This window comes from Danio rerio, chromosome 13, assembly GCF_052040795.2.
Source record: "Danio rerio strain M-AB ecotype USA chromosome 13, GRCz13ab, whole genome shotgun sequence".
Lineage (NCBI taxonomy): Eukaryota > Metazoa > Chordata > Actinopteri > Cypriniformes > Danionidae > Danio > Danio rerio.
The window spans coordinates 41,253,961-41,270,451 of NC_141033.1; the positions used below are offsets into that span (position 1 = coordinate 41,253,961).

The 16,491-nt window shown below is 36.4% G+C and overlaps 1 protein-coding gene and 1 long non-coding RNA gene across 6 annotated transcripts; one reads left to right on the forward strand and one right to left on the reverse strand.

The window, feature by feature from the left end:
• Positions 1–880: 880 nt before the first annotated feature.
• LOC147834262 (uncharacterized) lies at positions 881–5,088 on the reverse strand. Its single transcript, XR_015506266.1, has 3 exons — positions 3,817–5,088; positions 3,117–3,356; positions 881–2,141 (listed from the first exon to the last, which is right to left on the reverse strand). It is a non-coding gene; the product is annotated as an uncharacterized LOC147834262 (long non-coding RNA).
• A 3,185-nt stretch (positions 5,089–8,273) lies between these two features.
• LOC147841164 (uncharacterized) lies at positions 8,274–15,996 on the forward strand. Of its 5 annotated transcripts, none has more exons than XM_087278650.1 (4): positions 8,274–8,348; positions 8,604–9,408; positions 9,543–10,969; positions 11,096–15,996. In XM_087278650.1, exons 3-4 carry the CDS (start codon positions 9,638–9,640, stop codon positions 15,329–15,331), a joined length of 5,568 nt encoding a protein of 1,855 aa, XP_087134776.1. In that variant the 5' UTR covers positions 8,274–8,348; positions 8,604–9,408; positions 9,543–9,637; the 3' UTR covers positions 15,332–15,996. The 5 variants fall into 5 exon arrangements, with proteins under 5 accessions (XP_087134776.1, XP_087134775.1, XP_087134774.1 ...); XM_087278649.1 differs by having other exon boundaries at positions 8,604–8,960; positions 9,231–9,408; positions 9,543–15,996; XM_087278648.1 differs by having other exon boundaries at positions 8,604–10,969.
• The last annotated feature ends 495 nt before the right edge of the window (positions 15,997–16,491 follow it).

Below are 16,491 nucleotides of genomic sequence, written 5' to 3' on the forward strand. Positions count from 1 at the left end.
TGTGAGGCGACACTGTCAAAAAAAAAATTTAATCACTGTAAAAATATATAGGCCTAACAAAAAATTCCTGACTACAAATGTTTTTGTTACTTTAACTTTATTTTAATGAGTTAATCAGGTTTGTTTCAGCTAGATTTTGTAAGTTATGCAAAGTTGAACTTAATATGTTTAGTCAGTTTGACTGATTTAATTTCATTCATTCATTCATTTTCTTGTCGGCTTAGTCCCTTTATTAATCCGGGGTCGCCACAGCGGAATGAACCGCCAACTTATCCTGCAATTTTTTACGCAGCAGATGCCCTTCCAGCCGCAACCCATCTCTGGGAAACATCCACACACACATTCATACACTACAGACAATTTAGTCTACCCAATTCACCTGTACCACATGTCTTTGGACTGTGGGGGAAACCGGAGCACCCGGAGGAAACCCACGCGAAGGAAGGGAGAACGCCAACTGAGCCGAGGTTCGAACCAGCGACCTTCTTGCTGTGAGGCGACAGCACTTCCTACTGCGCCCCTGATTTAATTTGAGATGAATATAAAAGTTAATTTGATTCAACTGGTCAGACTTGAGGCATATTTTTTTTTAAACTTATAACAAGTTATAGTTATACAAAGTTGAATATTTTCAGTTGATTCAAGATGTTTTTTTGAAGTGTAAAATCAAAATAAAATGAAAGCCTGACTCCTGAGGGTCTTAAGAAGCAAGTTTACCATTATTTTACCAATATTCACAGGCTTCATAACAGTCTGACACTCATGTTTCTTGTCGCATATAATGACGTAGCCTATGCATGCACAATGACGTAGCCTATGCCTGCACAATGACGTAGCCTATGCCTGCACAATGAAAACACCTGAACTGACTGTTTTTTTTACAAAAGCAACACTAGGTTTTTGTTGCTCATTCAAACTACTTATTGAAAATGACTTAATTGTTTTATGTTCAATCCATTTAAATTTTTAAAAACAAATAGGACAACTTAATTCCTTCACGCTGTCCCAACACAAGTCAATTGTGTGGAACCCAGCTATGTTTTACAGTGAGGAAAAGCTATATTAGTATCATAGAACAGTTTTATATTGTTTATCAGAGAAGTACTTCTGCTTATCCTGGAGGCTGTAACCTATAAATGCAGAAGTCATTCATGTACACAATATTAACTTATTGAATCAATGCTCTATATGCCACCTTTAATCCTGAAGATTCCAATAATTGACATACAATCTCAAGAGTGTTTCTTTTTTCAATGTTGTGGATTAAAGGCAATAATGTAGTAAATATTATTCGGTTTTGGTTTCTAACACACTACTCATTTTGCTTCATAAGACCGCAATGTATCAAAAACCATGGAAAACACTTTTATTTTTATTTGTTTTATTATAAAATGTTTAATTGTCTATTCTTTTTTATTATTTGACTCTTAAAGTGGTGGTAGTTTTATGAATCACCAAACAAGCTTATTTTAATGCTTTTAGTTCATGTTAATTTAAATATTTAATAATATGAAAAAAAACTACAATTCATATCCTCATAGCTGAATAATAATTTCTAACCAGTGTGGGGCAAGCTGCTTGACAAATGTAGTGAGCTGAGCTATTAGCTACTCTACTTAAAATGTAGCTTGACTACACTAAAAGCTACACTCTGGGAAATGTAGCAAGCTAAGCTAAAAGCTACTTGGCAAAAGTAGCTTAGCTACATCTAAGCTATTTTTGCAATTTCTATTTTTAAATCGAAGCAACTTAAATCCAACTCAATCATATCTTAAGGATCGATAAAACAGTCAATGAAATATATGAGGCAGAATTCAGTTCAGTTATTTACTGTAAATAATATGCTGTCCTAAACAGAAACACATTATAGTATATAACAGCTAAAACAAAAACTCCAATAAAAGCAGGTGATACACAATTAAAAAACTACAGTAATCTATAGTGAAGAGAAATATTTTGACATAAACATTATGTATATTGTATATATATTATTTACAACTCTTCATTAATAAGTTACTAATGCAGTAATTTATAGTAGTACTTACTATAAATTACTGAAGTATTTTTTGAGCACAGCATCAGAAATTAAGTTAATGCATCTTAACATCCTACTTCAGAAATAACTCCTCTCCCTCAGTCATCTTTCCATTAGGGATGGCTGACGTGAAACTGACGTTTCGACACAGTGTCGAGATCCCGAAGCGCAAGTGTTTCAAAACACTGCACCGAAGCATGATCCGAAACACCCAGGTCACGTGACTAAAGTGTTTCGAAACACTTGGTCACGTGACAAAAGCGATTCAAAGCATCGATCATTTCAGAGGCGTTTCAAGACCCGGAGAATCTGCATTTGACTGACATGATCTTCAATATGGTTTTAACTAGTATGGCCTAGTGGACCGTGCGTGTGCTCTATGATGCTGTATTCCAAATTTATTTTGGGTTCGAATCTCGACTAGTACAAATACTCCAAAATCATGATTTTATGTATTTTAATCATGTTTCTGTTTTATGGTGTAGCCTAGATAGGATACAGCTGCGGATATGCCATCAATTTAGCATCATTTTTGTAATACTGTAAAACAATAATTTATATTTTTACAGTACTGTGATGGGTTTAGGTTTTGGATAGACGTTAATAAAATACAATAGAAAATTTAATTAATTATATAAATAATTGTTGTTAACTTCTGGCCACAACTGTATCTGAGCTAGTAACAACCCTGTTTTATGAACAAAACAATACAAATTCATTTACAAGGTGTTTATTCGGATGTCAGAGCAATGTTGAAACAAAACGATACAATAACAAAGCATTACCAACTGGTAACAAAGCATTTCAAAACAATTGTATCAGCCTGGATTCGAACCCATTATTCCCACATGGTAGTCACAAACTCTAACCGCTCGACTAAACCATTCCATTATTCAAAGTTACAAAGTGGAGTTTGATACCTCAATTTGCTCAAAAGTTCTTTGCTGAAGCTGCTTCAGTGCAATACAAATAAAATGACCACTAGGTGTCACCGTAGAGTGGTGTTTCGAAACGTTTCGAAGCTTCGACACATTTGCTTCGATAGTTTCAGTGTTTCACGAAGCCTCGCTTTGCCCACCACTACTTTCCATCAAGCAAGGTTTGGTTTGCGACGTCACCGACCAGAGGTGGCAGTAAAGCACCAAAAACCACCATAAAACAGGAAGAAGAAGAAATCATGATACTTGCCATCATATGGATTTACTTTCATTGGCTAGACAACGGCTTCACAGCTCTTTGAATGTTGGTACGGTCACTTATTGATCCGCGATTGTTAATGTAGCTTTGTGGACGCTACTGCGCTACTTGACTAATAAAATAGCTTCGCTACTGAAAAGTAATTTGATTTAGAAAGTAGTGACGCTACCCCCACGCTACTGAGAAATGTAGCTAAGCTAGTAGCGTCACTACTTGTAGCGATGCTACTGCGCAACACTGTATATAACAGTTGTTTATTGTTAGCCCTTGTTATTAACTAACAATGAACAACTATTATATAATATTATATTATTCAAATTTCATGACATTAATTATTTGTTATAACATTAATTGTATGACAAGAATGTTTGATTTTCAAGGTTGCGGATTAAAGGTAATGTACTAGATATTATTCCATTTCTTACACACACCACTCATTTTGTTTCAGAAGACCACAATGTATCAGAAACCATGATTTTTGTTTTGTTTTTTATAAAAATCTTAAATTGTCAATTCTTTTTTTATATTTGACTTGAATTATTGGTAATTTTATGAATCATCAAGAAAAATCTTCTAATGCTCACCTACATTTTTGATGTTAATGACAAATTTGAATAAGCAGAAGATGCTTTTGCAGTGTATTGATTCGCAGCACTGAACACGTTTCCAGATTACCTCAGAGGAACAAACTCTGTCGGAAGGATGAGAGAAGTCAGTCGTTGTGAGAATGGAGATGTCAGCATATTTGTGCCAGTCTGTCAGATAAGTACTTAAACCAGCTTAATATTTTTAAAAAGGTAGTTAAAGTTTGCATAAACAATGATTGATCTTATCCACCCGTGACCCACCCATAAGTAAATATGCAGACTATTTTTTTTTGATTACCTGACCGTATCACCCATGTGACAGAACTCAGAGAAAAATTAAACATGCTAGACTTTCTGCGATGGTGTCGTGAGGCGTCGCAGACATAGTATCGGTGGTCGAGAACTATGCCACATTACACATGAAGAAACGATTGAATCTTGTCACGACACCTATTTGTCGTTTACGAATCACTACGACACCCTACGTCAAAGAAATCATGCTAAAATCGTGACAGATTTGTGTGATCTGACCAGGGATTAAGTGTGAGTAAATATACAATATTTTTCTTTTTGTCGGGTGAACTAGGAATTAAAATCGAGCCGGTTTTGGCAGATTATCTGGTAACACTTTACAATTAAGTTTCTAATACTCTAAAAAACATCGAGTTATTTATTTAACCCAATGGTTGAGTTAAACATATTTGGTTCTTTGTTGGATTATTTTTTTAAGCTTTATTAGGTTATTTTATAAAAACTCAACCAGTTGGGTTAAATATTTGGTGCTTTGTTGGTTATTTTTAACCTTTATTTGGTTTATTTATCAACTTAAGCAGTTGGGTTAAAATTTTGAATTTCAACAGTCAACTGATTTAACTGACACAGAACAGCTAATATGCGTGCTTAACAGTTTTTGCGTTGTGAAGTTTACTTAAGCTACAGTATAACTGTTGTTATGTTTTTATCAAATGACCCCTCTGTGTCGTGTTTTTTTATATTTTTTCCACCAGCACTCTTAATTATTGATACAAACGGACACTTCATAGCTGATAAAACGCTTTCTTAACCTCCCGTGTTTATCACTACAGTTTTTTGGGGGGGAGGAAATGATACACATATTAGGGATATTCGGCTGTCATTCTCGCCTTTAGGACCCAGCGGAGACATTTATTTATTTTCACAGCCATAATTTTAAAATGAATGGTGGTACTTTAATAGTAATACCAGATAACATTTAATCTAAATAACCCAATTGGGTTAAAATATATAACCCACTGCATTGGGTTAAAATAACCCATAGTTGGGTTATATGTAGGGGTATTTTTAACCCAGCTATTTTAGCAGAGTAGTCCATGTTAATTTAAATATTTACTAACATGAACAAAAGAAACAATTTTATAATAGTACTAACATCAACAATATTCAATTAATAAGTTTTGAGGCGAGGCAGTGGCGCAGTATAGTGCTGTCGCCTCACAGAAAGAAGGTCGCTGGTTCGAACCTCGGCTCAGTTGGCGTTTCTGTGTGGAGTTTGCATGTTCTCCCTGCCTTCGCGTGGGTTTCCTCCGGGTGCTCCGGTTTCCCCCACAGTCGAAAGACATGCGGTACAGGTGAATTGGGAAGGCTAAATTGTCCGTAGTGTATGAGTGTGTGTGTGGATATTTCCCAGAGATGGGTTGCAGCTGGAAGGGCATCCGCTGAGTAAAAACTTGCTGGATAAGTTGGCGGTTCATTCCGCTGTGGCGACCCCGGAATAATAAAGGGACTAAGCCGACAAGAAAATGAATGAATGAATAATAAGTTTTGAACAAGGGCTAACAATGCACACCTGTTATATAACATTATATTATTCAAATATTATGATATGAATCATTTTATTACACCTGTATGTATAACATGGCATTATTAAAATCCTAAAGATGTGCTTGCTAACTTTGGTTCATTGATTCTAATGTTAATTAGACTAAATAAATTAACTAAATAAAAATCTTTGGGCTTTTAATAATGCCTTACTATTTGTTGAAAGTACCTAGAAATGACCTAGGACTAATCTGCTGTACACGTTTAGTTCATATTAGCGATTTGTCAAACAATCGAACATTATTATAAAGTGTGCCCATTTACCAATACACTTTACTTCAGAAATAATAAATAGTTTCAATTTCGAGGCTGGTATTGTTGGCTCATATTAGTCTTGTCTGCACAACAGCCGCCGTGAAGAAGCTCCTTCTTAAGCGAATCTCACCTGAACCCCAAATCCAGGAATGATGTTCAGTCACGTCCCGCTGCTACTTATAGACTCGCGGCTCCGCGTGACGTCAGAGCATTTATTCAGCGCTATAACTCATCCTGCAACATTTACTGCTTTCGAAATCTGGTGTGTCATTATGCATCTCACACAATCAGATTGTCTCGACTCAAACACACACACATACATCTCGTCAATCACGGACAGCACGATTCAGACCGCAACAATACTACTACATAATTGTGTCGCCCGCTGGGATTAGATTTAATACTTCTGCCGGATACGACTGAACACTCACTGATGACAGATGGGCCAGTAAAAGCGGTTCAGGAAGGATTATACTCCTAAACTTCAGCTTACCTTCTGATGTGGGTCTCAAGAGCTGTCATTTTACATGCTGATAGCCATTAAAATCGTATACAGAGCGCATGTAAATCCCAGATTCAGACAACACTATTAAAGTCATTTATCCCTGTGATTATACGTACGCTGCTGGGACAAAATCTAGAATGTAAAGTGCTGTGAAAATGTGTTTTTGCCCTCTTACTGATGTTTTTCACACTTTAATGTTTCAAAACATCAAACAAATTGAAGTATTAGTCAAAGATAACAAGTAAACACATTGTGCTGTTTTGAAATGATTCTTTTGTATTATTATTATTATTATTATTATTAAAGGAAAACTAAATATAAAACTACACAGCCCTGTGTGAACTTGTGTTTGCCCTCGTCATTCATTCATTCATTTTTTTTTTCGGCTTTGTCCCTTTATTAATCCGGGGTCGCCACAGCAGAATGAACCGCCAACTTATGCAGCACATGTTTTACACAGCGGATGCCCTTCCAGCCGCAGCCCATCTCTGGGAAACATTCATACACTCTCATTAAGACACACACTGTGGACAGTTTAGCCTACCCAATTCACCTGTAATGCATTTCACCAGTACCCCATGTTTTTTGGGGAAACCGGAGCACCCGGAGGAAACCCACAAGATATTTTCCCAGATGTTCTGCATTTATTTGATCAATTATTATTTCAATATATAAAAATATTTTAAAATTAATAAATTTAAATATAGATGTGAATATAAATTGTAAAAAGATGTTATTTAAATGTATAACAAAAGATCCTCAAAAGCTAGACATCATACAATGTAGATATACGAATATGAATTCATACATATATTTTTCCCCCATATCCTGCATTTATTTGATCATATAATTATTTAAATATACACCAAAAATAAAATTCACATGTATTCATATTCAAATGTATCTGATCTCGGCATGATGTCTAGCTTTTGAGGATCTTTTGGTATGCATTTTAATAGTATGTATTAAAATTTGATATTTAAATATATTTACAATTTGTTGGTATATATTTAAGTAGTAATAATATGATCAAATAAATACAGGTTGGTGATGCGGTGGTGCAGTGGCTATATGAAGTCATACATATATTTTTTCCCAAATATCCTGCATCTTCTTGATCATATTATTACTATTTAAATATATTCCAACAAATTGTAAATACATTTAAATGTATATCAAAAGATCCTCGAAAGCTAGACATTATGGCAAGATCAGATACATATGAATTCGTGCATATATCTTTCCCACATATCCTGCATTTATTTAATCATATTATTACTATTCAAATATATCAACAAATTGTAAATATATTTAAATAAAATATTAAATTAAATATAAAATTTTAATACATACTACTTTTACAAGTATACCAAAAGAGCCTCAAAACCTAGACATCATGCCGAGGGCAGATACCTATGGATCTTTACATATATTTTTTCCCACATATGCTGCATTTATTTGATCATATTATTACTATTTAAAATGTGTTTTTTGTATAATTTTAAACAGATTTTTGATATATTCAAGAAATATTTGTTATTATTCATGTTAATAATTATTGGTTAAAGTTATTGTGGTAACAATATTACGGCATCATTCCAACATTTCATTAACTATTTATAAAAATGTAATTAATATTAATCAAAAATTATCAGCAGAGATGCACTTTATCAAACTTGAGAGTGGAAATAATATATATATATATATATATTGTAGCAGATGTCATGTGTGTTTAAGATCTTATGCCAGTTCACCTAGGAACTAATTAAGGCGGAGCTAATTTCAGGGGGAACTATAAAAATTATGCACCACTGTGAGTAGAGAGACAAATACATTCACTTCCAAGCATTCAACAAGCTAAGGAATGCTTATGCTTTTCTTGAGTTTCTCCCTTCCGTAACCAGCCAATGAGGTATGTTTGTTTTGTATGATTTGTTGGTTTTGTTTGATTTGAAGTGTGTTGTTGTTGTTGTTGTTGTTGTTGTTGTTGTTGTTGTTTGTTTGGTGTGTGCATTTAACTGTTTGTTTATGAGCGGTGCTATTTATAAAGTTAAATTGTATTAGTTAAGATTATGTGATCCAGTGTTATGTGTGACCTTAATGTGGTGATTTGGATTAATTTGATATGGAAATGCACTGTTGTAATTCATTGTTGTATGTTTTTTAGTTCTTACGTCTGGTACACCCCTGATGTCTTGTGGTTTGCTCTATGTTGAGAACTGAAGACTTGCTATGAAAATAAACCAGTCAGTAGAAACCAAAGACTCTTGCTCGTTTGTTGCTGGAGGGAGCTACAGTAAGAACTCAAGGCTCATTGCGAGTATGAAAGAAGAAGCAGGACAATTTAACCAATGAACTCAGTCAAGTATTCTGTTGTGCAAAGCAACGAAGTGAAATTATACATGGTTCAGCAATATCAGAAGGAAAGGACATTGCCGGTGTAATATGGAGACGCAAGCATAACTTGAAGAGCAGCACAAGTCAAGACCAGCAGTAAGAGTGGTGCAGTTAAGTGTGATTAAAGGTACCTAACTGTGGTTAATGGCTGCAAAGACTTTAAGTATTGTTTAATATTGTCATGTTCCTTTCAAAATGTTAGTGGTTTATTATTGACTTGTATGTAAATTAAGTACTGTTTAACTGCCTGTTTCTATTGCTGTGAAATAAGGGTAAATTTCACTTTCAGTGTTTAATCAAATTAAGGCATGATTTATGGTCTTAACTTTAAATTAAGGAATAAATAATAAAGAAAAGGATTTTAGAAGTGAAAAAGGAGAAGTTTGAACAATGTCAGATTTAGGTGAGCGGCCCATGGATGATAGAGTGAATCAGCAACTTGCAACTCAGCCCTCAGTGAGAAGTAAGGTGGCAACGGAAACTTCTGATGCTGTGGAGACTGAGCTACGAAGAGGAAAGAGGACTCGTAAGCTGACTGAAAAGGGTCAGAAGTTGCAAGAAGAGAAGTTGGAAAGGTATGAACAGAGATTCAAGGTCAGTTATGATAAATGGAAATCTCTTGTCAAAGAAGTAAAGTGGTTATTATCTGAGTCTTCTTCAATTGAATCATTACAAGATGTTATGGCAAGAATGACAAAGGCTTCTGCAGTTGTAGGCACTGGGTATGAAGATCTACGCCATTTGAGTATTCCTGACCATGATACACGCCGCCGAGTAGACCATTGTGAAGCAGTCACAAAGAAAATGGAGGTTTTGGTGAAGCATTATTTCGAAGGGAATAAGGAAATGGAGTCTGGATGGAGTGACATTGAGTTATCTGAAGAGGTCAGTGTGGGCACAAGGATTTCTAGAACATCTACATCGTCTCAAAGTAAGTCAAGATCTTCTAAGTTTTCAAGTTTATCTGCTGCCAAAAAACAAGAAGCTGCTGCTGAGGTTGCTGCTAATGAAGCCACTTTAGAAGTCTTAAAGGAACAGGATCGTCAGTTTAAGGAACTTCAGAAGCTTGAAGCTGAAGATAAGAAGCGTATAGCTGAACAAGAAGCTGATGATTTGAAGCGCCGTGAAGAAGAGGCTAAGGTGAAAGCTCAGCATGAGGTGGAAAATGCAGCTAGACGTAAGTTATTAGAAGATAAACGCCGCAAACTGGAACGTTTGGAGACAGTTAAGAAGTTAAATGCAGCTAAAGCACGTATGCAGATATATGAACAGAGTGAAGCTTCAGAAGATGATGAACTTTTGAGTGACTTGTCTCATGACTGTGAATTTAAAGAAATCCATGTGGATAAAAGACACCACAGACCTGATAATTTGTCAACAAAAAATGTCACTTTACAGCCAACAGTGACAACTCCACAAATAGATAATACTTCTCTTGTCAAGGCTTTGACTGAATCTATGAGTGTCAATCGACTTCCTGTGCCAGAACCAATGGTTTTTAATGGGGATCCACTTAAGTTCAATGATTGGAAAACGTCTTTTCAAATGTTAATAGAGAAGAAATCCATTCCTGCAGTGGAGAAGATTTTCTATCTACGGAGGTATGTAGGAGATTCTGTCAAAAAGGCTCTTGAAGGCCATTTTCTTCTTGGAACAGATTCGGCTTATTGTTCAGCTTGGAAGATTTTGGAAGAAAGATATGGAAATCCATTTCTTATAGCCAAATCATTTCGAGAGAAGCTTTATGCTTGGCCAAAGATTGGTCCCAAGGAAAGTTTGGAACTACAAGAGTTTGTAGATTTCCTTCGTAGTTGTGAGGCTGCCATTCCTCAAATTAAAGAACTTGAAGTGTTAAATGATTGTAATGAGAACCAAAAAATTCTTGCTAAGCTGCCTGATTGGTTAACTTCAAGATGGAATAGAGAGGTGATGGAAACTGAAGAAAATACTAAAACATTTCCAAGTTTCAGCCAATTTGTTAAGTTCCTCACAAAGGAAGCCAAGATTGTGTGCAATCCTATAACATCACTTTATGCTCTGAAATCAAGCGATAAAGAAGGAACAAGGACGTTGAAGACTCGAAGCTCTGTGGGAAAGGTGTTGGCGACTAATTCTGGTGGAGACAACCTCGTCTTGGTGAGTTGTGTTTTTTGTCAAAAAAATGATCATAGTCTTCATAAATGTCATAAGTTCATGGAGAAGACAGTTGTTGAACGACACAAGTTTGTCTATAAGAAGATGTTATGCTTTGGATGTTTGAAGCCTGGACATCAATCAAGGATTTGTCGAAACAGAAGTGTCTGTGACATTTGTGCAAAAAACCATCCTACCTGTCTTCATGAAGATCGTTCAAGAAGTGTTGGAAATCATGGGGTGACTGAAAGCTTTAAGAAGAGTACAGATCCTTATCAGCATAGACACACAAGAGTTCTAAATGAGGCAACTTCGAACCAGGTAATGCAAGAAATTAATAATACCTGCACTTCTTCTATTATACCTGTATGGGTGTCTACAACATCTGAACCAGAGAAAGAGGTTCTAGTATATGCTCTCCTTGATACACAAAGTGATACAACCTTTATTCTTGAAGAGACTACACATGCACTGAATGTTAAGAAGGAAGCAGTTCAATTGAAACTTGCAACTATGGCTTCAAAGATTACAGTCGTTCCTTGTTTTAAAATGAAGGGTCTTCAAGTTAGAGGATTTTATTCGAAAACTAGGATTTCTCTGCCAACAACCTATTCAAGAGAGTTTGTTCCTGCCAGCAAAGATCACATTCCTACACCACAAACAGCAAGAGTATGGCCTCATCTTGAACATATTGCAGATGTCCTTGCTCCTCGACAAGGTTGTGATGTTGGCTTATTAATTGGATACAACTGTCCACAGGCTCTTCTTCCACGAGAGGTGGTGGCTGGTGAAGGAAGTCAACCTTTTGCACAGAGGACCGATTTGGGATGGAGTGTAATTGGTCATGGTAATCCATGTGTTGACTCTGGCGATATTTATGGAACAAGTCATCAGATTATTGTGAGGCAAGTAATGCCAAGTATACCTGCTTCTATCAATCTCAAAACGAAGGTGCACTATGTCTGTCGAACACAAATCAAAGAAGTGGTTTCTCCAATAGATGTCATCAGGGTGTTTGAATCTGATTTTTGTGAGCAAGAATCTGAGGATTGCTGTATGTCTCAAGAGGATCTTCGATTCCTAAGGAAAATGAAAGCAGGTACATCATTAAATAAGGCTGGACATTATGAGATGCCACTACCATTTAAAGGTGACAGGCCTAACTTGCCAAACAATAAAGTCTGTGCAGTATATCGTCTCAAATGTTTGGCAAGAAGATTTAAGAAGGATATGCAGTATTACAGTGATTATACTGCTTTCATGAATGAAATCATTGCCTGTGGAGATGCTGAGAAGGTTCCACCTGAAGAAGCTGAAAAATGTTCAGCATGGTACATTCCTCATCATGGAGTGTATCATCCAAAAAAGCCTGGAAAAATTAGAGTTGTTTTTGATTGTTCTGCAAGGTTTCAAGGAACTTCTTTAAATGACCATCTTTTGACAGGCCCAGAGCTGACAAATACTCTAGTGGGTGTCTTGTGTCGTTTCAGGAAAAATCCAGTTGCCATTATGTGTGACATAGAATGCATGTTTCATCAGTTTCATGTCAAAGCAGAGGACCGAGATTATCTTCGATTCTTATGGTGGGACAACGGCAATTTGGAAGCTCAACCCTCAGTGTATAAAATGAAAGTTCATTTATTTGGTGCAGCTTCTTCCCCAGGTTGTGCAAATTATGGTCTTAAACATCTTGCTGCTGAAGGAAAAGGAATGTTCACTGAAGATGTTATTAGGTTCATCCAAAGGAACTTTTACGTTGATGATGGATTAGTAAGTGTGCCAACTGAAGCTGAAGCAATTGCCCTTGTGACTGAAGCTAAGAAACTCTGTAGCACTGGGAAACTTCGACTTCACAAGTTCATTTCCAACAGTAAGAATGTTATCGCTTCAATTCCTCAAGAGGATCTTGCTAAAGGAGTAAAGGATTTGGATCTGGATCTGGGTGAGATGTATGTGGAGAGAGCACTTGGTGTTCAATGGTCAATTGCATCTGATGAATTCCAGTTTAGAGTCATTGTAAAGGAACATCCATTTACTCGCAGAGGAGTGTTGTCAACGATAGCATCTGTGTTTGATCCACTTGGATTTATGGCACCATTCATTTTGGTGGGCAAGAAGATCCTACAACAGCTGTGCTACAACAAGGCTAGTTGGGACGATTCATTGCCTGAAGACTTGCAATCTCAATGGGAACGTTGGCTTTTAGATCTGCCAAATTTAGCTGATGTGAAGATCCCACGATGTTATGTTCCACAGATAAGTAACGAAGCCATTCGTTTTGAACTCCATCATTTCTCTGATGCTAGCATCTCAGGATATGGGGAATGCTCCTATCTTCGAACAGTCAGTGCATCAGGTGAGGTTCATTGCTCTTTCGTCATGGGAAAGTCACGAGTTGCACCAACAAAAATAACTACTATTCCAAGACTAGAACTTTCAGCTGCAGTGGTCGCTGTACGGGTCAGTGATATGCTGAAGAAAGAATTGGACATTAAGGATTTACAGGAATGTTTCTGGATTGATTCTAAGGTAGTTCTGGGATACATCAACAATGATGCTAGGAGATTCCAAGTTTTTGTAGCTAATCGTGTTCAACGTATCAAGTTGAGTACTGAATCGAATCAATGGAAATATGTAGGCACTGAAGACAATCCTGCAGATTCTGCTTCTAGAGGTTTGATGGTTGAACAACTAGTGGCGTCAAGTTGGCTCAAGGGACCAAAATTCTTGTGGCAGAAAGATCTTCCCAGTGATGAAGTTAAGGTGGGAGATGTGATCACAAGTAATGATCCAGAGCTTCGAAAGGTTCAAGTTTTCAATATCCAAGCAAATAAAGAAAAATCATTGTTAGAACGTCTTCTCAAATTCTCGGACTGGGCAAGGATGGTGAAGGCCATTGCCAGACTTAAACGGTATGTAAGAGAAGCTAAAGGTTGTGAATCCAAAGCTTTTGAACCTACTACTTTGGAGCAAAGGAAAGATGCTGAGCTCTTTATCATTCGGTTAGTTCAAGAAGCAACCTTTTCCCATGAAATGACGAGTCTCAAGAAACAACTAGCATTTACATCTGATGCTCAAACCAAAAGCCAGTTGTACAAGTTAAGTCCTTTCCTGGATAATCAAGGCATACTCCGAGTTGGAGGTCGCTTGGCAAATGCAACTCTTCATTTAGACGTAAAATATCCTGCCATTCTTCCAAGGAAAAATCATTTCTCAGCATTACTAATCAAACATTATCACGAACGAGTACAACATCAAGGGCGAGGAATGACCGTGAATGAACTTCGGTCCAATGGTATATGGATTCTTGGATGCAGTAGTGCTGTTTCTTCTCACATATACAAATGCCTGAAATGTAGGAAATTTAGAAGGTGTGTAGAAGAACAGAAAATGGCTGATCTTCCTGAAGATCGTGTGCAGCCAACTCCACCTTTTCTATTGTGTGGAATGGATTGTTTTGGACCTTTTTATGTTACCGATGGTAGAAGGCAACTCAAACGCTATGGGTTATTGTTGACTTGTATGTGTTCCAGAGCCATACACATTGAAATGCTTGATGCTCTGTCTACTGATGCATTTATTAATGCTCTCCGCTCCTTTATAGCCATTCGTGGAACAGTTCGCCAAATTCGATGTGATCAGGGTACGAACTTTGTGGGGGCAAGCAGAAAATTTATGAACACATTGAAAACAATGGATCAAGGGCAGATAAAGAAACTTGGCTGCGAGTTGATCATGAACATTCCATCAGCAAGTCATATGGGAGGTGTCTGGGAAAGACAGATACGTACCGTAAGAAATGTTTTGACTTCTGTTCTTGACCAATGTCCTGGGGCACTTGACAGTACTTCCCTGCGAACTCTGTTGTATGAGGTTATGGCTATTGTGAATAGCAGGCCTTTGACTGTTGAGCATTTGAATGACCCTCTAGGTCCAGAACCTCTTACCCCAAATCATATCTTGACAATGAAGTCTATGATTGTGGAACCACCACCTGGAGAGTTTGTCAAAGAAGATCTTTATCTCCGTAAACGATGGCGCAAAGTGCAGTATTTAGTCAACAACTTCTGGTCGCGCTGGAGAAAGGAGTATCTTTTAAATCTTCAGCAAAGACAGAAATGGAATAAGAATCGCAGGAATGTTAAAGTGAATGACATAGTTATCCTTAAAGATGATGTTTCACCACGTAACGAGTGGAAATTGGCAAAGGTGGTAGACGTGTACCAAGGAAAGGATGGCAAAGTGAGACAAGTCAAGTTGTTAATGAGTGACTCTTCGCTTGATGGAAAGGGTAAGCGATTGTCTAAACCAAGTTACCTTGAGCGTCCAATACAGAAGGTAGTCATTCTTCTTGAAGCTGATTGAAGACTGCTTGATTTCACACTATCACTCCATGGGTTGCATTAATTTTCATAATTGTGTTTAAGTGTGATTTATAAAAAAGGAAAAAATCACAAGTGATTTGGTGGGAGTGTAGCAGATGTCATGTGTGTTTAAGATCTTATGCCAGTTCACCTAGGAACTAATTAAGGCGGAGCTAATTTCAGGGGGAACTATAAAAATGATGCACCACTGTGAGTAGAGAGACAAATACATTCACTTCCAACCATTCAACAAGCTAAGGAATGCTTATGCTTTTCTTGAGTTTCTCCCTTCCGTAACCAGCCAATGAGGTATGTTTGTTTTGTATGATTTGTTGGTTTTGTTTGATTTGAAGTGTGTTGTTGTTGTTGTTGTTGTTGTTGTTGTTGTTGTTGTTGTTGTTGTTGTTTGTTTGGTGTGTGCATTTAACTGTTTGTTTATGAGCGGTGCTATTTATAAAGTTAAATTGTATTAGTTAAGATTATGTGATCCAGTGTTATGTGTGACCTTAATGTGGTGATTTGGATTAATTTGATATGGAAATGCACTGTTGTAATTCATTGTTGTATGTTTTTTAGTTCTTACGTCTGGTACACCCCTGATGTCTTGTGGTTTGCTCTATGTTGAGAACTGAAGACTTGCTATGAAAATAAACCAGTCAGTAGAAACCAAAGACTCTTGCTCGTTTGTTGCTGGAGGGAGCTACATATATATATATATATATATATATATATATATATATATATATATATATATATATATATATATATATATATATATATATATATATATATATATATATATATATATATATGTTTTCAAATGGAATAAATTGGCTTGGTTGGAATAGATTTTGTTTTATTATTATTATTATTATTATTATTATTATTTTTCAATTTTAAGGTCAATCCCTACAGGACGTCAACAAAACATTCTGTTTGCATTCTGTTTGGAAATGAAAATCAGGTTGACGTCAGAACCCGACGTCAGTGTCCAATGTCAAACTTAAAATGAACCAAATATCAACATCTATTAATGATACAGCTTGACGCTGAGTGGATGTTACCACTATCAGATGTTTCATTTTGGTTGCCATACCTGATGAATAAATGTCAATATATTGACATAAATTTGATGTTGGTTTAAGATGTTGGCTCTAAATT

What these genes read in the sequence shown, in the direction of transcription:
- LOC147841164 (XM_087278646.1), top strand. Translation starts at nt 9,224, where the DNA reads ATGTCAGATTTAGGTGAGCGGCCCATGGATGATAGAGTGAATCAGCAA.